Source organism: Microcebus murinus, chromosome 17 (genome assembly GCF_040939455.1).
Source record: "Microcebus murinus isolate Inina chromosome 17, M.murinus_Inina_mat1.0, whole genome shotgun sequence".
Lineage (NCBI taxonomy): Eukaryota > Metazoa > Chordata > Mammalia > Primates > Cheirogaleidae > Microcebus > Microcebus murinus.
Genome location: NC_134120.1, coordinates 18,406,977 through 18,428,289, shown reverse-complemented (window position 1 = coordinate 18,428,289; position 21,313 = coordinate 18,406,977). Strand labels below are relative to the sequence as shown.

At 35.4% G+C, this 21,313-nt stretch overlaps 1 protein-coding gene across 10 annotated transcripts in view; it reads right to left on the bottom strand.

The window, feature by feature from the left end:
• Positions 1-21,313, bottom strand: part of TCF4 (transcription factor 4) — a 348,000-nt gene that overhangs the window by 118,837 nt on the left and 207,850 nt on the right. For 8 of the 10 annotated variants that reach the window (XM_012745438.3, XM_012745444.3, XM_012745439.3 and 5 more), the window contains 2 exons: positions 7,374-7,503; positions 6,848-6,897 (listed from right to left, as the gene is read on the bottom strand). In XM_012745438.3, the coding sequence (XP_012600892.1) occupies positions 6,848-6,897; positions 7,374-7,503 (180 nt within the window). The remainder of the gene's footprint in view (positions 1-6,847; positions 6,898-7,373; positions 7,504-21,313) is intronic. The other 2 variants (XM_012745440.3, XM_012745443.3) reach the window with 1 other exon arrangement.

The window sequence follows — 21,313 nt, the reverse complement described above, 5'->3', positions numbered from 1 at the left end:
ACTTCTCTGAAGAGGGAGTATATGCCCAAGCAAAGCATAAAACTCTTCTAATAGCTCTACACCTATGCAGCAGCTGCAACTTAAAAAAAAGTCATTCACATGCTGCTATTTTGAGATAAAATAATTGAGTATTTAAAAGTACAATTTTACATTTTATAAAAGCTCTTATTCCTTTAGAATGAGCACACTCATATACACAAACACACCTTAGGACAGTGGACAGAAATCAACGCTGAAAATTCCATGCTATTGCTTTGAGATGCAACTTAACATTCAGTTTTAGAATTCAGTGCAATTTATGTAAAAAAATAAAACAAAAACAAAGCAGGTGTCTGTCAACAGCCTGATCGTATTTATTCTGCCTTAACGAAATACAACTTCGCTATTTTTGAAGAGACTCCTTATTCTTTTAGGATTACTGCCACATTTTCTGAGAGAATCTTATTTAGCCCTCCAAATTCTGACTCTGATTTATTACTTTCAAACAAAAACTTTCAAATTGTCTGAAACCAGGAAAACATACTTTGAAAATGTACAAATTGTCAATAAACATGGAGGGAAAAGAGAGAAACTTTCACTACGTGAGAAAATAAAACTAATGGTTAAATCGATGAAATTATAAAGTTTAAAAAAAATGGTATTCAACCAAGTATCAAGCCAAGCATCTATATTATTCCATAACCATAAAATAAAGTCACAGTTAAGTGAGATGCTACATAACAAATATTTATAATTTCAAAATACATGCAATCCCTGTTGTAATTCTCTCTAGGTAAAGCCTGTGGTTTCTTAGTTTTCTCAGTAATTAAACCACTCAGATGGGATCCAAACTTTCACACTAAAATATACTCTTCAGTGCAAGCGATAAAATCAGGTACAAAATAATAGTTCACTGAGATGTATTTCTCCTTTCTCAACAAATGAGTCCAATTAGACACTGAATGCTATTGTTCCAGTTGCTAAAATTGTCACAAAAGTCCGGATTAGTCTTAGCAGGTGAAACAGTATTTTGAAAACTTGGTTAAAAAATAAAAACAAACACTGGGGAGGGGAGGCATGTATGATGCACACCACCTCAGAAGAGCCTGCTGGGTAGAAAACTGTGACACTGCTGGCCAGGATGGCATTGTTCTGGTGGAAGGAATGAAGTGGTGGTCTTTTGTTTGAGTGTTTCAGACATACAAACCTTTTCATCTGTAAAGATAATCTAAGAATAGCTCGAAAATATACAAGCCTTATCCATAGTTAACTTGTGTGTTTATCCTCTCCCTTAAATTTCTTTTCTCTTTATATTTAAAATATAAAGCACACCGGTAGCCTACCTTATTGAGAGGTACAAGATTGGGCTCGAAGGCAGACAAGAGGAGAAAGTATTTCCACCCTACTACACCCACTTTTACTATGGACAAGGGAACCCATTATTCCAAAATTCCAAACAAAAATACCAAAATCTTTCAGTAAACTTCTGGGAGATTGGAATGTCCAATGGTATATAAGTTGAATATCTGTAAGCCTCTTGTGCGCGTTTTGCAACATTTTTAATGGGATGAGATCCATCAATGAAAAACAAATATAGAGATCCTACTATATTTGTTTCATATACCAGTGATTCGTAAAAAAAAAAAAAAATAACCTCTATAGCCTCAGTATGCAATGGAGAAGATGAGATTAGTTTTCACAGAAACAATACACATGCTGAACTTGAAGCCTTTGGTTTAGCAAATTCAGCATTAACTGCAGAAAAAAATAAATACTTTCTTTGTGATGAATATTTTCTCTTTCACGGTGTCCCCCAGCGTCATGTTATATAGGCTGTGTAAACTGTGTGAATAATAGCTTTGTTCTATTTGGGGTGATTTCACTGTGCTACCCATATCCTTTCTTTTGCCTATATATTTTCATAATTAATAAACATAATTTTAATACTTAAGCCTATTTTAATATCTTTAATTACAAAATGAGCACACTAAGTTTAAAGTTGAGTATCGTAAGCTATCCTGATATTTTAATTTAAACACCTACAATTATACCTCTTCACAAAGTACCTATTGATCCAAGAATCAACCTTGAAGAAGCCCCTCCTTTTATTTCTTACCACACGATCGACGACTTAATAGACTTTCTTACACAGGATGGAGCCCAGCTAGCTGATGCATAGTTCACTTGTGCTAGACACAATATTTTAATATAAATTTCATTTCAAAGAAAGCTATATGATTACTCAAGTTAAAATTTTGTTGACATGGAAAAGCACGGTTCTGATTTCCCTATGATCAATTTCAAAAGTGACGGGGGAAATTGTGTATTTCCGAGTTAAGTACTAATTTTTCAATCATATATCATTTCTGGGCCTCTAATAAGAAAAAAAAAATCTATTTACCAATTTCGCTTTTAAATTGTTTGTGATTTCTTTAAGCATTTGTGGGGGGGGGGGAGTTTTATTTCCAAAAGAGCATAAGATATGGATTCAAGATTATGCTTGAAATCTTCAAATATGAGGATTATTATAGAATGGGAAACATATAGGGCACTTAATGCCATTAGCATTCATCATTTTTCCTGATCTCCCTACTAAAAAGGGTTTTCTCTTCTGTAAAAGAAATTCGAATCCAGACTTAAAGGTTTAATTTGATTTAAGAATCAAATTAAAGACTTAAAGGTTTAATTTGATTCAATTTTTATCAATGAAAATTGATAAACTTGGTATCTAATATACATCGAGTTTTTATTTTTTAAATCTACCCATTCAGTAACTCATGTCTCAAATTATTTTGGAGTGCCAGATCTTATTTTAGATTCTTTATGGTAGTAGAGATTGTTTTCCTTAGGATCCACGTGTCCAAGATCATTTCTGACCACTTAAAGCTTGCCAGATCCTCCTGAATTTTAAAACAAAAACCAAAACACAAAAAAGCCGAAATTTAACACAGAAAATAGTCTTTACTGAAAAGTATGGTTTAAGAAAAGATCTCTGGAGATAAGAAAGGCCATAAACTATTTCTCAGAATAAAACTTCACATTTCCAGGGAAATCTGAAGTTCAAGACATTCCAACTGGGGTCAGCATAAGACCATCATTAAAGTTGCAAATCACATATGAAATGGAAACAAACTCACCAATGTTTGAGGTAGAAAGGTTGTAGTTAACAGTTTCTAATAAAGGGTACATAATTGTGAAATATTCCAAATTATAAGAAGGTCAAAGTTTTATGTGTTTACATATTGGTGGGCACAGTAAAGTTTCCAAAAGACAATATCTTTGTTTAATTTTTTTTTCTGTGTGTGTGATGAAAATATCTAAAAATAGCACAAAATAAAATTTTTTGCTACTTTTTAGACTTTAGTACTTTCCTGTTAATTTCTGTTAAGAATCATGAATCATTTTTTCCAAAAACGTAATTTAATGTGGTACATTTTTCTCTGTATGAATTCATGATTCAATGTGTACGATTATTAGGTTAAATGCAAAAAATTTGCTGGAATGAGCAGTCAAGTAGCAAAATAATAAGTTTAAGCTGAAATATGTTTTAAAATAGAAAACCAAGATGTAGAAATCTAACAAAACAAGAAGATCACATGTAGATTCAAGAGATTACACACGCAAAATACATTCTGGCATCCACACACACACACAAAAAAACCAAACAACCATTTATTACTGAAGTCTTCTCAAAAGATGAGGGCTACGAGAAATTGGGATGCGACTCAAAAGAGCAACATACTTAAATTTGAACAGAGAACATAAAAATGTTCTGCAGTAACAAGCAGAGCTCTTGTGGGCAATTAGATAGCTGTCATTTCACACAGGCTTCCTCTTTAAAAAAAAAAAAATCACCCTACCCCTAACCACAGGCCCATGTTCTCCTTCCCGCCATTGCACTTGTGTCTGTAGACCCTGCTGGATGGTTCTTCCAGCACCCCAAGCCCTGTGTCATGCTTCTCTAGTGACCTGAGGTCTCTAGACACAGCACATAGCACAAACACACATTCATGGATCCTGCCAGATCATCCATGGCATGATGTCGGGCCAGGCTTATGTTTTCTCTCTCCCACAGATGCTGCAGTGTTTTCAAAACAGGGCCAGGCAATCCCCTCTGTCTCCTGATAGCCCGGGAAGATCCAGCCTAATGGTGGCAAAAGAAGTCCAGCCTCAGTACCACAGTGGTGTCACAAATAAGATGTGATCATGGAATGTCACAGTTTTAAGTTTTCTTTGTTTTATCTAAGGGAAGAGAGATGGCCCATTCAAAAAGGGGGAAAAGAGTGAGTTGCTATAACAGATTGTGACAGATTTATTACTATTTATCATGGTAAATATGTATCGAATAAAACACATAAATGTCTTTATCTAGTCATAATCTCTCCAAGGGAAATCTCTTATTATCCCCAATCTTTTAGTATCTGTTAGACAAATACTTACACACATGAAAACAAGTTTTAGAACTATCTCTTATCGAATAGTCATAATTTTATTTGAGCTTAAAAAAGGAATACACATGGCAGAGTCTAAAAATAGAGATCTACTGGGGCAAAAGTGTTATAGTGTCTAATATGGAATGTCTTTCAGGAATCAAGTTAAAATACATATTTTGTGTGGTGGTAAGGCATGTAGGTCTTATTATAAGTAATGAGCAATACACATAACAAAGCTAATGTAACAAAGCTAATAGAAACTAAGTTAAAGCTATTAAAATAGGGCTGAGATATTTTTTAAGTAATGAGTAAATGGATGATCGGATTCTAAAATTACTTAAACTATCTTATTTTCCTTGCTCAAAAAAAAAAGATAAATATTCCATTTTTATTCTCCCTCTGTTTCAAGAAAAGGGTTATTTACCAAAATGTTCCATAAGGACCATTAAAATATTTAGCCAAGATAAATTCTCTAAGAAGAGTAAATCCTAAGCTGACCATTAAAAGCCAAAAATTAAATATAATACAAACTAAATCTCTAGTTCCTAAGTTTTGTTTACTGGCAAGAAAGGAAAGACACTTCTGTATTTCTGCACATATCACAACAAATTAGCAATACATAAACCAAAGAAAAAACTGTACTAGTAAAATTTTTTTACAGGGGCCACTTAGCTATAGGGAGATACTTAAAAATTTACAATGAATTATGAAAAATTGTTGTTGACAATGATTAAGCATATAGATGACATCTAGTGCCACACCAAGGCACTCCTTAGAAATTGTGTAGATCTCTGCATAATCTTAGCATTGGAAAAAAAACAAATGAATTTTAATATGAGGCATAGAGTATGATAGCTGGAAGTTTTTCTTGGCTTTTATAGCACAGAGTTATTCTATCATTTCAGAACATTCAAAGGTCCACTTAATGTACTTAATACTGTCCGTATTAGATTCAGGCATGTTTAAAATGCAAACAGCTGTGAGGATTCTATCATTTGAAGTTGTCATAAAAGCTATTAAAAACTAAAGTTTCATCTAAATTAAATCCACCACTAACTTCAAGCTTAAAATATGCTTATAAAAACCTTTGGGTATAATAGTCAAATTCAATACAACATAGAAATGCAAAGAATAAACAACTCAGTACATTTAGTGACTTATTGATAGCCCAAAATGACTATTTTTAAACCCCATTGGCAATTTTATTTACATAATATTTTTCTATATTTATGGATAATTTTGTGATGCTTCTTCAACATTACCAAGTCTATGATAATCAGCATAGCAAATTTGCTTTTTTTCTGATAAGACTTATTCTGATATATTCGTTTTAATAATTTTTTGGATGAGCTGAACTGAAATCAAGTCAAATACACAGGTGTTTGGGTTAATCTAATCTTAGCACATTTGCAAAACCCATTATTCTTCTAATTTATTAAAAATGAAATACAGCTAATAGGTGAGCACTGATTGGTAATATACTTTCAGAAATCTAAATGTAATTTTATTTATGTATAAAACTTATAAAATAAGGCTCATCAGCATTCTTTTCAAAGGCTACTTAGTACCCTATAGAATGAAATTAAAACTCTCTATCTACATCACAGGAAGGAAGGAAGAATGAAAAAAAGGAGGAAGGAAAATAGGAACAAAAAAAGAAGGGAGAAAACCATATCTTTATTTTACAGAAGGATAAAATTGCCAGAAATAGACCAGTGCTACATAACATTTTAAGCAAAATTATCTAGGAAATCAAATCTGGAAATATATATAAGAATTCAAAATAAGATATCATGTATTTGGTTGTGATCACAACCAACTTTGCTGTGCTGGGGGGTCGAGGGGACTCAGAAACTCCTGCCTGTAGCTCCAGCTATTAAAAGACCCAGAATGCTTTTGGTTACAGCTGGCTTCTTCTAGTTGTCACCTGGTATTACAGACACAAATGGCTACTGATGCAGCTACCTCTGCAGCCTTTATTCAGCAACCTCTCTAGAAAATAGAGACATTCTTCCTGCACTCTGGGCTGAAACCCATGTAAATTTTTCCTAAATCCTCTCCACAAATCTCCTTTCGCATGCAAATCCATAAATCATCATAATACTGACAAAGAATTTAACCAACACATGAAACTAATACTCATTCTCTTGAAAGCCCTGCACAGGTAAAACTCCTCAAACTTCAGGCACCTTTTCAAGGCTCTCTTTAGAGCTTAACCTGCTGAATATCAACATAACCACCCAGTCTTCCAGGATGTGCAATTAATCACGCCAACGTGGGTCAGGCGGCTGGACGTGCAGGTCATTCCTACCTCATCCACCTTCTAGATAAACATGCTCTGGGAGTATGGAATCTCATTTACTTCTATCTCCTTTGCATCGGCACAAAACAGAACAAAATAAACAATATACAAAGCAGAAACAGGCAGTACTTACTGAAGATGGCAAACCTGGGGGAACTTTTCGAACTTTCTTTGTCTGTACCTCTGAAAGAGAATGAAGATGCTGTGAGCTCCCACATGCTCATTTTCCTGACTAAAACATATTCAACCACGAAGGCATTTAGATTAGACTACGCTTCCTTAAATCATCATCTTAGCAAACTGTAGTTACCACTACCACCTTTTATTCTAGCAGAAATCAAATTCTCCTTTGTTCATGAAAATAAAGATTTTCAGCTTTTTATTGCTTTAATTTTTTTTTTAAAAAGTTTCTTAGGTATACAACCAAGCCAGAAATAAGCGTATACCAAAAAAGTTCTGCTACTCTAAGTTGTTAACATACTCCCCCCTCCAAGTACTACTGGGGGGGGGGTCACCTGCCTGACAATTGGGCCAAATTTTATAGGTTTTTTTTTGGGGGGGGGAGAGAGTAGGATGTGAAAGTGGTATTATAAAAAGAAAGAAAGAAAGATAAAGACTAATCATAATCACTCAGGCATTCAAACAGAGGAGTACCTTACCCATGGCACTACTGTGGAGAGGCCTCCTTCGGGGGTTATTGCTAGAATACTGATAGTACTGGGAACCAGGCTTGGTGGGTGAAAGGGTTCCTGGGTTGCCCATATCCATGTCACCTCCAAGGAGACTCTGCTAAAAGGTTAAAAAAAGGGAAAACAAACATACAAGGTTAATTTTTTTTTTTTTACATTCACCACCCCCCAACTGATTGTGAGTACTTAAACCAACGCAATAAAGAAAACAGCATCTGCTAAGCAGAAACAATTAAAACAAAACAAAAACCAGGAAGAAAAGCAGTCTAAGAAGCTATCACCAAGTTTGTGATTTTTAATTCTTTACTTTTGAAGAGGCAACGAAGATGAGGATTCCCTTTAAACAATTTTTTAAAGTCTTTTAAGATGACTAACGCTTTCATATCATTTAAAAAATATATATATGGCATTTATGTAAGACTAATGTTTTCTTTCTCCAGACTCGGGCTCATATCTAGGAACTATTTCATGCTCTTCCTTAACAAGAACTGAGAAGAATCTCATTTTGTGAACGCACACAACTTCCCCCGGCCGCTCACCCTGGGTGTGAGTGTAGACTATCAACTCCACTGAGAACCCTGCCTCTCTGTACCCGCACATGATGAGCCCCCACAAACTGACACAGCACCCACAGAAGAGAAAATGCCAACTGAGCCAAGAGGAAATTCGAATCCTCATACTAACTTCCAAAACTGTAGAAACAGTAGGCATTCTAAGCTAACAGGAACAAATCAAAGGACATCAGAATGCCCTCTGGAGGATCATCAGAAGCGAAAACACACACAGATAAAGCATTTACCTGAACACCAGAAAACTTTCACAAATATCATTAACTTATCACAGTGTGACAAATTATTAAACTTTCAAAACCGATGACATAAGAAAGATTATATAATATTGCATTTTCTAAAAACTACATAGAAACTTACCCATAATATATAAATCGCCTGATTATACTCTGCATTGAACACATTGTTCTTTTAATTATTCTGATATGCAATAAAACAGGAGTAGATAGTACCATTTATATTAAGAACAAATTTACTGTTTAATAAAGAAATTTTAAAATTAAGTACTAAAAATCTAACTTTATCGTTACTTGTAATCAACTTTTACTGACTGAACTAATTACTGTCCTTGATAAAGTACAGAATGTGTTTTCCCTAATCTAAATTCTAATCACCATGTCACTCACAACAGACTTAGGGATGCTTCACTAACACACTATTCACATGCAAAATACTCTAAATAGGCCAATTATGACTCTGCCCCTGTTCCCTGGTTAACCCGCTGAGAACTGAAAAATTTCACAAGGCAGTCACCAACTAAAACAAAGGGTCCTTGTTTTAAATTAAGACAGTCTTTTTGATTCCTAAATAGCTCAACAAAGTGGCATGTCTTCCAGTGAAAGCAGTTGGTCAAATATGACCCATAAGCTGGAAAATCAAAAATTCAAACCTCCCCTATCCACCACCATATAGCTAAACATCATAAAGAGTATCTCTCTATTCTGAGGGATTTTTGTCAGCGTTGGATGACTGATATATATAAAGGCTAACCAGCTACTGACAAGCTTGACTTCACTGAATCCAGTTTCAGACTTTTTCAAGAGATATATAATAAATGTGACTTTAAAATAAAACTTCAAGGATGAGATTTCAGGTTGAAAGCACATTTTAAGTAATAAATTCATTGCTAGTGTCTTAATATTTACCATATAAATACCTTATAAAAAACAGATTATTTACTAGATAAAAACCTGACATCTGCATGCTCCACTACTTCCTCTTCTGAGTTTAAGAAAGATATTAAAAGCAGTGTAACCTCAGATAATTTCTTTATCATTTTAGGAGTGGCAATCCAAATTTTAGAATCCCAACCTGAATTTCACTCTTGGCATTTCTTGCTAACAAAGTCTATATTTATTTAAGTCCCAGTCCAGGTTTTCTTTGAAATTTCCATCACTAAACCTGTGAATGATTCGAAATCACAACCTCCTTCACAGTTTGGTGAATCCACAAATGAATCTTCATTTCATTGGAAAGAGGAGTTTGATAATAACTTTGTATTCCAGACAATTTCTATTCATTTCTCATTTTGTAAAAATTGTATATACAGAATATTCAGAAAAGGGCTGAGCAAATTTGTTGAAATGCTTGCTTGTCTTTTTTAATTAGCTTAACCATTGGTTCATTCTTGTTGGTCCTGGAGGCAAAGGTTTTCACTCCCAAGAAAGTAAATGCATTCAAATAGGTTAACCTAAAAACAAACACACTTGCTATACTGGGTTTTAGCAGCATTCACAATAGAGCTGTGAAAAATATAAAATGATAACTACAAAATAGCTAACTGGCTGTAGTTGACCTTACTGTTGTGAATTTAAAAGCATATCATTTAATGGGCCAGTTGTAAATAAATCATGCATTCAATTGCATGTGCAGCCACATGAACTATGGACAGTGACACAGTACTACTAAGAACAGATAGAACTTACAAACCTTTATGGCTCCTGATCTGTTCTTTTTTCTTGTTTTTTGGTTGTTTTTCTCTTTTTCCCACAAAGCATATTCCTGTTTCTTTCTTTTCAGACCTGTTTGTTCCTTTTTCTTTTGCTTTTGGACAATGGAATCATTCTTCTAAAGCAACAAAAATAAACATTTCCTCACACTTAATGGGGCCCTAAACACCCCCTTAGGGAAAATGAAGATAAAAATATATGTGTTCTTATTGTAGAGTATACTTGTAAAATGAACAATGACCATTTACTATTGTTTGGCCTTTACGTCACATACTTAACCTTCTGTAGCAAAGAGAAAGATAAAAAATTTTCCACTGCCTAAAAAATTTGCGTTTATGAATTTTTAAAAGTTTATGGCATTTGATTTAAGGTAAATGAAACACTATACAAGGCATTCCTTTATAATATGAATTTATGTACATGCATATAGGGCTCTGAATCAAATTTATGCTTAATAAAAGTTCAGTTTAAAAACTAAGTCTACTTTCCAAATGGGCAAATTCATCCTTGCCTTAAATAGGATTATATTGGTTTTAGGTTTTTCACATTGTGCAAGCTCATGTTCTGCGGTTATGCTGGGTCCCAGTAGTAAGCTGCCTGAATCTGCCAGGAAACACTGGAAACAAGATGTGGCATCTCACAGAGCTAACCTGTAAATCTTAAACCCATAGTTTAGCATTTTGCTTAACTGTCCACCATGTGATGAGACAAGCCCTTCCCCCTTATTCACTCCTTATTTTCTTCCAAAGGCAAACAATTTCAAGACATAAAAAATACCCTAACCAAAGAATACACTGACTTTGTCAACCATGATTTGGGGCTCAACCCCTGCAACCGATTCTCCAGCAAACAGCCAGTCCTAACTTAGCCATTCATATGCCAAATGCAGCATTATGTGAACATCTTTTTCCATTAAATTTTGTTGTGTTTTGTTTTACATCAGATCTGGGTCTCACACTGTCTTCCTAGCACATTCTCAATCGCTCCCCTATTCCTTTTAGAGGGAGCTTAACATCCTTGATCAACCACTGAACTTTGCTTATGCAACCAAGAATGCAAACCATGAATTAAACTTGAGTTAACAGAAAAGCAGCATATATCTCAAATTAGATTTATAACTGAATGGTAATCAAAAATAGAACTGCTTGAAGCTTAAATTATCAACTTTTTTCTTGTTAAACTAAAATCATCTTGCTCTGAACTATTATTTCATTTCAGTCAGCACTTTAAATGTAATGGGTGGGTGGTACATTTCTATAAAGGAAGATTATATTTACCCTTAATTATAGATATGAGTGAGATCAGAGTACGATGAATGCTGCTTTTTTTTTCTTTTTGGCTTATAATTAATTCATCTAATAGGTGGATGACCTTGAATTGCAGAGTTGGAACCTGAGAGAAGGGGGAAAAAAAAGTTGCAGGAGGGGGAAAAAATTCCCCAGAGAAAAGCAAATGTGCCCCTGGTTTCTTAGGGCTTTCTCTGATTTTGCGTCACTCCCATTACGTTGTGATCCGATATCAGACACAACATCTTGGGGGGATGTTGCAGAACAGAGAAAAGCAGTCTCAGATGAAACCAGATTAAGCTCCTTTTCTGAACTATTGCCAAATGCTTGTGAGTCTAATTCATGTTTGGGTATTCTAGTACTCACACAGCTGCAGTGCCATTCTTTCAGCACAAACCTAAGTGATGTATAGTGGCTTTGTATGGCGAACTGACTCTGTAAAGCCAGGAATTTTTTATGTTAATATGGAAATAAAATTATGAACCACTATAAAACTTATGAATACTGGATATATGGATAGGTACCTAATGGACTTTGCAGTGTTAAGCGCAAAAATATACATTGAGAGAAACTACAAATTAGTTTAAAATACTTTTTTTTTTTTTTTTAATCACAACCGAGGTCATTTCTACATAGTTAATTCTGCAAAGAATCGGGTTTTCAAAGACACTGCTGAATAAGATTCCTAACAGCCATGGGGAAGTTTTTGTAAATCCCTGTCGAATAGCTGCTGCTGAATTTGCCATTTTGACCACAGAAGAGCCATTGCTGACTTACTACAGTAGCAGGAGGGGGCGATAATTTTGCTGCTGTTGGCACTTACTCTGCAACCTAGAATATATCTCGCACCAAAGGGCAATGAAGAACACAATATTTCCACCTGTCCACTTTTGAACTTCAAAGCTTGAAACTGAAGGTCAGTCTTTGGGCAGTCTTTATTCCAGATCCCGGAAGGTCTAGGAATGCACTTTTATAGTTTTCGATTTCTGTTCTATGCTTGGTTTCAACAAAAGAGGACTGGGGAAACTTGGAAACACAATATGGCAAAGATATCTTGCAAATCAGGGACTTAACAGATTGTTATTGTGCTGAAGAGAAATGCAAATTATTGAAATTATCATTTAGAAAATATTTTCTTTTAAGGGGGCTCATGGTCAATGTTTTTTTTATCTCTACATTAAAAGTGTAATGCACATTGTGTTTGTAGTAAGTTAGAACTAGAATTCAAACACATTAACGAAGAGGGAGGGCTTTGAGGTCAGATCTATCAGGTCGAACTCTAGCTCAAAGGCACAGGAGCAATGTGATTGGGGTTAGTTATGCAATTGCTTAAAACCACATTTTCTTCATTTGTAAAAAGGGGCTAAATCAAATCTTTATTATAGGGTTATCAGGAGTAGATGAAACAACATGTGTAAAATGTCCCACAGAGCTCGTGTCCAGTGCAGAGCGTCCCTCTCTCCTCTCTCCCTCAACACACAGTCCATATTACAATCTGCTGATTATTATTTTAAAAAATGCATCAAAAGTTGTGAATGATTATCAGATCCTTTAGTCCATTTCCAGATAAAAAAGTGATAATAATTTTGAAAAGTCACTATAAAAAGCTATAAAAGAGTTAAATAAGGGAGTCTACATAAACAATGATGACAGCCTCATGGTAACAAATGACTAGGGTTTTTTCATATTTAATAAAGAAATCACCCAACAATCTGGATAATTTAAGCTTAAGTGGCCATTTTCCTGGAACTACCACAAAGATTACTTCAGTGGCTCACTGAATTTTGTTTTTGCAGACATGAACAAACTGCTACTGTTAATTCAACTATATGTGAGATCAAAACCAGTTACAATTAACCTACTAAGTATAGAAAAATAAGAATTGTATTATATGTGATAGAATTTTATAAAAGCATGTCATGTTAAATTCAAAGTCTTACTACGTATTAGCCACTGATAAATGATCTCAAATATGGTTCAATTTTGAGTTTTGCCCCTTACAAGGCCAATTATGGGCATTTAATGAATATTTATGAATGTTTACTTGATACTTATCAAGTACTGTTACTTAAAAAAATCTTTTACTTCCCCCATGACATCACAAAAAATAAATGAATGCATTCCATTTTTGGTTGGAAATATTCATAACTCCCAACAAATTCATTTGGTCTTGAACAAAATTAGTTATTTTAGCAGTGATTATATTTCACCGAAAAATTCAAATACATTGTCTTTCCTTATAAAGAAACACAACACCTTAAATTTAAATGTTATAATGTGATGCAAAGGTTGCCATGGTAACTATTACTTAATGTATAACACAGTAATAGTTAAGTAAAAACTCATGCATTTTAGTATGAAAATCACAACTGCCCAAGGGTTGGCAAGATTTATGCATTCACCTATTTAACTACCTCTGACACTAAATAATAAAAAAAGAGAATACATTATTTATTGTATACACTGAAGTGAGGAGGAGGTTTTTCCATGGTTTCTGAAAATTCATTCTGGAATCCTAGATCATGTATTACATATTAAAAAGGGGATTACATTTGTTGGTGGGAAGGTAGAAATATAGCAAAAAGAAAACATTAAAGCAATCAGTAACCTACAACAAAAATTGGATCTGAAGAAATCTTACGTAAACAATACAGAACTTAAGATAACTACCTTCTTGTCAGTTTAAGCTCCTTCGTGAGTTCAGGAAGTTTATTCGACATATAATTCAATATGTAGTGATTCGATATGCTATAATCACTATACTTGCCTTAAAATGTTTCTCTTCAGCAATTTTCTGCCAAAGTAAAAATAGAACAATTTGAATACGACCTGTTAACATACTAGGGAATTAGCAACACTTCTCCTATAAATATAAACATGTGGCTATAATAAATGTGCTGAAAAGTATATTTGGCCAGGTTGCTATTTTAGTAAAATAAAGGAATATCAAACTGTCACATGTCAGTCTTCATCATATTGGGCAGGGAAATTCCATTTTCAAGGTTGCTGTGTCTGTCCTTCTGAGCAAGGATCTATAAAAACCATTTTTATGTAGATCAGCCTCCCTGGGGACAGGGACCAGGGTCATGTTGCTTACCCAGCACCTCACACAGGTGCTCCATTATAGTCTAATGGTCAACTCTGTAAGATACCACTGACATAAAGTCCTGATAATGATCTACAACTGTAAATAAGGCGACAAGCCTACCACACATGAGGAAATTGAGATTATCTGGAGAGGTGGTAAATGCATCACATAATCTTCAAATCATCCTGAAATTATTTAAGTCTTTACTACCCTTCCAGAGTTATGCACAGCTTCAAGCAGGTCTGCTCTCAATGTGCAATAACTCTTCACCCCCCAACATGCTTTCTCCTTCTTGACTATGTGGCTGATCAAGAATTTACGGTGTGAAGGCTAAACTAGTTGATATGCTAGCCAAAAGGGGAAATGACTCATTCATGTTTTAACTCCCTATCGTGGTTAGAACAGAGACCTACCATGGCAAACGCTCGATAAATATTGAAACTAACATAGCACCATTGCCACTGATCAAATTGAGAACTTAAATAACTACTATGCTTTTGTTTATCATAAATCCATTCCTTGAGTCATTCCAACTACTGTTAGTACTAATAATAATAACCATAGTATCAGTAGAAGTAGTAATAATAAATAGCATGAGGAGTAGGATGATGATGAATATGAACATAGGAGTAGTGGCAAAGATAGTAGATGATCCAGCAGCAGCAGCTACCAGTACCTGATGTCTTACTCAGTGCCAGACACAAGCACACAGCCTTTACATGCTAACAAGGAAGATGCTACAACCCCCAATGTAAACAGATGGGGATATTTGGAGTGGTTACGTGACCCCACCAAGGCCATGTGGCTGGCAAGTAGTGGAGCCACACTGGGAATTCAGCTAGGCTTGACTTCAAAGTCTATGCCTGTCTTCTACTCGACACTCCCTTCTTCTTTTTCATGAACTTGGTTTCTATCCCCTGTTCTCACCCTCCTGGAACCATTAGAAGGAATGGCCTGTTCAGTTCATCTTTAAGTTAAGAGCTCATCCTAAAATTTACTCTATAGAAGCCAATCTAACTCAGTAGGGTCAGAAAGGTCTGGGTGTAGTGCCACTAACACCCTGGATAACCTTGGACAATCTACCTAACCTTGATGGGCTTCAGGCTCCACCTCTGAGAAATGTTGGTATAATAATACTTACTCATTGTAAGAATTCAATTAGATAATGCAAAGTGCTTAGGAAAGTTCCTAGCACTTACTGAACTTTTACAAATTGATAAGAAGCATTATCATATATGCTGTATATATAAAATATTTTACTATATACTAACACAATATTTCATACAGCATTATTAAGTTTAAATGAAATAATATGATGTATGATACATAAGTAATGCCCATATATATTATAGAAAAAATTTGTAATAGGCCAAGGAGGAATTAGGCTGTAAAACAGCATGCTCTCTTGAAAACTGGAAATCTCAGTTCTTGAGTCTGAATCTCCTACTTTTGCCTCTGTAGTCCTGTCTCATTTCAGTCATCTTCTTCCTCGACTTTTGCTTCCACTTCTTCTGAAAAATTCATCTCTTCTAACATTTATCACGTTGTATGGTAAATAACTCTTTATGCATTTGATTTCTCCTTTCTAATCTGTGAGTTCCTCAAGGGCAGAAAGTGAGCTTTAATTATCTTTGTACTGCTGGCATCTAGCACAGTAGGCCCTGGTACATAGTATTCCTTCACTAAATGCCAAGTGGATTAATTAATTAACTATGGAATATGCTTACATGACTTCAACCATTACCACCAGTAGACATATAACTCCTGCACCTCTATATTCAGTCTTGTCCTTAGTTTTTCTCCTATGCCTATGTGTTAAGAACTTCACCTCATGAATGCTTCATGCAAAACCTAAAGTTTGATCCTTTATATGCAAAAGGCTCCACATATCTCCACAAAACTTCTGCAGCTTCCTAATTATTCTTTCAGTCCTTTAAAGTATATTTGAAGAATTAGAACTTCTAAAGTCTGTGAAGAAATCAGTTGTATATTTTTCTAAACACATGTGATAGTTTACCTTCGCTGTTATCTATGACTGGTTCGGTTAAAAATGGTTGGATTTCCCTGAATATACTGGATTGTTAAGTGGTTTGTCATTCACCCAAAGGCCCGGAATCTAGAAGGATTTGGGCGCAGCTGGAATGAGGCAGGTGGGATAATGCAGGCAGTGCCCGGGAGAAACTGATACCACACACCTTCAGCAGAAATGACACTGCAGGAGAGAGGAACTAAGACAATAAGCAAAAGAGAGAGATTGTGGAGAGTTTTGAAGAGAGTGGTTACTGTGGGGAACCCAGTATATGAAACAGGTTAGAAGAACTTAAAACAGTGTCTGCAAAATTATTCTCCTGAGCAGGTAGCAAGGAAGTCTTAACATGGTATTTAGCACTGGATTCTACTTTCTTAAGTACGGATAATAGGGTGGGCCAGGTAGCGTCAAAACCACGGAAATGGCCATGATGGACTAGAAATAGAAATTAGACCATCAAGACAACAACTTAAGAACTGAGCTTCAACACAATACAAAAGTTCAATTATTTTGCTGGGGTAGAAATATCACAAGATTTTACAGATAACATCTTCACCCCTAACTCTCTCTTCTTTCCCCAGCCCCACCTAGAACATTCATATTCTGCTGTCAAACTCATTATTCTAAAACACTGAGCTGCTCCTGTTCCCTCAAGCAGAAAACCCTTCATACCTCGCAAATACTGAGACGGAGCCCCTATGGTCAATCTAGCCCCAATCCAACTTTCAAGCCTGTCTTTCCTCTTTCACACATGTAGTCTGCTAAGATGCGTTGTGCATGCCTACTATGCCTCAGCCACTGCTCTAGGCACGGGGGATACAGAACCTCCTCGTCCATATCTGCCCCTGCACACAGCCTCAGCACAGTCAGAGTCACACAGAATTGCGTCTGCCTCCCCAGCTGCCCTCTTGCTCATTCAAACCTCCACACCTTTACAAAGGCTCGGCCCTCTCCCCAGAAGGCCCTTTCTGCCCATTCCATATTAGATACGCCACTTCCAAACAACTGTGATGACTGCAACCCAATGCTGCCACCTCCTTGGGATTCATTCCCCAACACACCTGGTCCCCTACACCAGGCTTCAGTACCACTCCCTTATCACCAGGCCTGGGCATTACAGGCAGGTGTGGCAGGGAACTTCCCCACTGGTGAGTCCCAACACCAGTGCAGAAATGCCACTCAGTAAATGACAACAATCACACACATAACAGCAAATACCTACACAGCGCTCAGGATGTTTCAGGCTCTGCTGGCAATATTAACTTGTTGAATCTTCGCAAACCCTTGAGGAAGGGATCTTATTAATCTAAATTTATAAATAAGGTGGCCAGAGGCAGAAATAAGGGAAGGAGCCACCCAAGACTATTTGAAAAATATTTGAAGATGCATGAATAGCCAATCTGTGTCACTTCCACAGACATTTCTTACATCTTTTGGACTCACACTGTTCCTGGGAATCTCACATCTGAAATTTTCAATAATCCCTTCATGCTCATCCTTACATCATGTCAAGAGTCTCCCTCACAGCCTTCTCCCCGCTCCTCTCTAAAGATTGCCAGTTCAGAATCTCCACCCTATTCACAAAAACGTGCACCTGACCCTGTCCTCTGAGCTCCACTGCCCCTTTCCCGCTTAATCGGTGACTGTCCCTCTTTCGAAACTCCATTTGGAACTCACTTATCCCATGAAATCTTTGCTCAGTAGAATAACTGGCCTCCAATTCACACAGAGAACTTTATAGCAGACTTAAATCTTTATCAGAAAGATGATATTAAAACATCAAGCAATCAAATAACTTTATAGAGTTAGAAAAGGACTACAAATTCTTTAAGCTTCCTTGGGGTAATTATAGAGAATTTGCATTTATAAATATTCTACTCTTTCTCCAAGCATGTAGGGCAGGTATATTCTTATTATGTTTTCTCCTATTCCTCATTATAAATATATTTAGATACTCCGCACATGACACTGACGTGCGGAACTAGTTCACAAGCCAGTTGAACACAAATCATGAAAGGATGCAACAGTACAAACACTTCTGAAGACCGCAAGGATCATGTATATCAATTTTTAAAAGAAAAATCTTTCCATACAAGTATTTCCTAGAAAAGTACTTGCACAAAAATAATTTGATGACTTGAAATTAAATGAGACTTTTCATGAAAATCCAGACAAATTCCAAATAGAGAAAAATGAGTGTTGGGGGAGAGGGGGGCAGAGACTCTAAAATGATTCTAAAGTTTATCTGGAAAATTAATGCATGATAATAGTTTAAAAATTTTTTTAAACAAGTTGTTATATATATATATATATATATATATATATTTTTAAAACAAAATAAATTACAACAATGTGGTACTGCATCCAGAACAGGAAGTACCACACAGAGATTTATGATGAAAGTATAATTTAAAACTTAATTTAAAAAATGATAAATTATTCAATAAATGGTACCACAAATTTGTTTGGCATTTTACAAAAACAAGTAATTTTTGCTTCACACTTTATGTTAAAATATATTTAAATGCAAAGGCTAAAACATAAAAGCAAGAGAACAAAATATAAGCAAATGTTTTATTTTTCAAATTTAAAGTAGAGAAAACCTTTGTAGCTTTGACATTTGACGTAGAAAAATTAGAGAAGATATTGACACGTGTGACTACATACCTGTTTTTTAAAACACTATCCAAGCCACAAAAAAAAAGGTTGGAAAAAAATCTTTATAACAAATATTTAAAGGGAAGATAAATACTCTCTTTTGTATTTTTTTATTTTTTGAGACAGAGTCTCACTTTGTTGCCCAGGTTAGAGTGAGTGCCATGGTATCAGCTTAGCTCACAGCAACCTCAAACTCCTGGACTCAAGAGATCCTACTGCCTCAGACTCTGGAGTTGCTGGGACTACAGGCATGCGCCACCATGCCCGGCTAATTTTTTCTATATATATTTTTAGTTGGTCAATTAATATCTTTCTATTTTTAGTAGAGACGGGGTCTAGCGAGCTGGTTTTGAACTCCTGACCTTGAGCAATCCGCCCGCCTCGGCCTCCCAGAGTGCGAGGATTACAGGCGTGAGCCACCACACCGGGCCCGATAAATACTCTTAACAAATAAAAAGCTCTTAGATTGTAATAATAAAAAAAAAAAAAACTAAATAGACTGGTAAGAACATGAACCATTCCTTTATAAAAAGAATAAATTTGAAATTTGGCAATAAATATACGAAAAGCTATTTGGCAAATTAGAATAAGACAAATTTTCAACTGCCAGTGAGGAAGTTCACTTTCATATATAGCTAACAGAAATGTAATCCGGTAGAAACTTTCTGGAAGGCAAATTAAACGTACAGCAAAATTTTTAAAGTATATGCCTTGTGACTTGGAATTTTCAATTTTAGAATTTTGCTCTGTGAATAAAATTGGATAAGTGTACAAAAATACACGTGCATAGATGTCCATGGCAACTTTATGTTTGTGAAAATTCAGAAAAGCATAGCAGTAAGTTTTGTCAAATAAATGAATGAATATGAAATAATGTGGAAAATTTACATTTAATGAAAAAACATGTTTTTAAAAGTAGCATTTGTAGGGTATGACCTATTTCTTCTAAAAAGTATCTGTGGGTTTAACCATTCTCTACTATTTCTCCATCTTTAGTCAAATCATGCTTATTAGAATATTTCTTATTTTGACAAATTCTGCGGCATATATGTGCTATAAAAAACATACTTGAGTAAGTAACTTCATGGAGTTCTGCAAGGCAACTTTAGATAGTAGGAAAAGGCTGAAGGAAGATTATCTTCTTTTCAGAAATATTTCTTGAACTTTGTTTACAGCAAGATAAAGACTAATCTGATTATATTTGTGCATGCATGGCCCAGCTGAAAGCTGCCAGGAGAGTTTAGCAGACATTCAAGAGCTTTCTATAGAATGTACAGAAAACAAACCTTTCAAAGTCAGTAAAATGGGACAAGACTGCTTGACCAATTTTTAAAAATATGAAAACTAAGTTGATTTTCATTTTCCATATGCAGATTACATTATGTCATTATTTATAATTTACTAATGCACATTAAAAATGTACAGGAGAGGGCTGAAGTTAGCAGGTGTATAGAGTCTCCCACTGCTGGGTCTCACTTTCCTGTCGGAGCTTACTTCCTTACTGCTTTACCAAAATTATTTCCCGGAGAAGCACTGGATAAATGCCTGCGTTGCTGTGAAGTGAGAACAACTTTGGAGCAGTCGATTTCACGAAGCATAGTGTCACAAAGGAGTCATCTTAATGCTCCAAAAGTCAGCTCTCTCATGCTCTTCCCCAAGCAACATCCAACCTTACAGAGAGCCCATTCGCCTTTCAACGAAACGAACTCTGGGAGACAGTTTAAAGGTCTAAGGTTTTTCAGATGGGAGATACTATTTCTAAAATTGTTTTAAAAGAATTATTTTAACCACGCGGATAGGCCTTCTTTATTTTATATTTCTAAATATTCTGTGAACCAAAAGCAGCAAGTCATTTATTTATGTGAGGGGCTTAAAAACTATTGACAGTGATTCTTGATTTATCTGTTACTTGGGTTTCGTTTTCCTCTAGGAAAAACAAAAACAGGTATTTACTTATTCATTGGAAGGTCCACAATCTCTTGCCCTCAATTCTGATATTCTAGAAGTTCAAATACTGTCTGTAGTTTTGTGAGAAAACCTGACCTGAACTGATGTGAGGATACCTATAATCTTTTTTTTATCTTACTAGGTTTGACTACTCACATATTTCACTATAGAAATAATAATCTATGTTATACAGGTGGCTGCTTCAGACTACACTGGGGAGTTATACAGTACATGTTATATGCACCATATTAATTGGCTAAAATGCAAATAATTCCTAAATTCCAAAATACCTATGGCCCAAGGTTCTCGACAAGAAACTGTGGCCTGTAACAGTCCTTTTCCTTAACGTGCTTGAAGGCATGGTTTAAAAGAAAATTTACTACA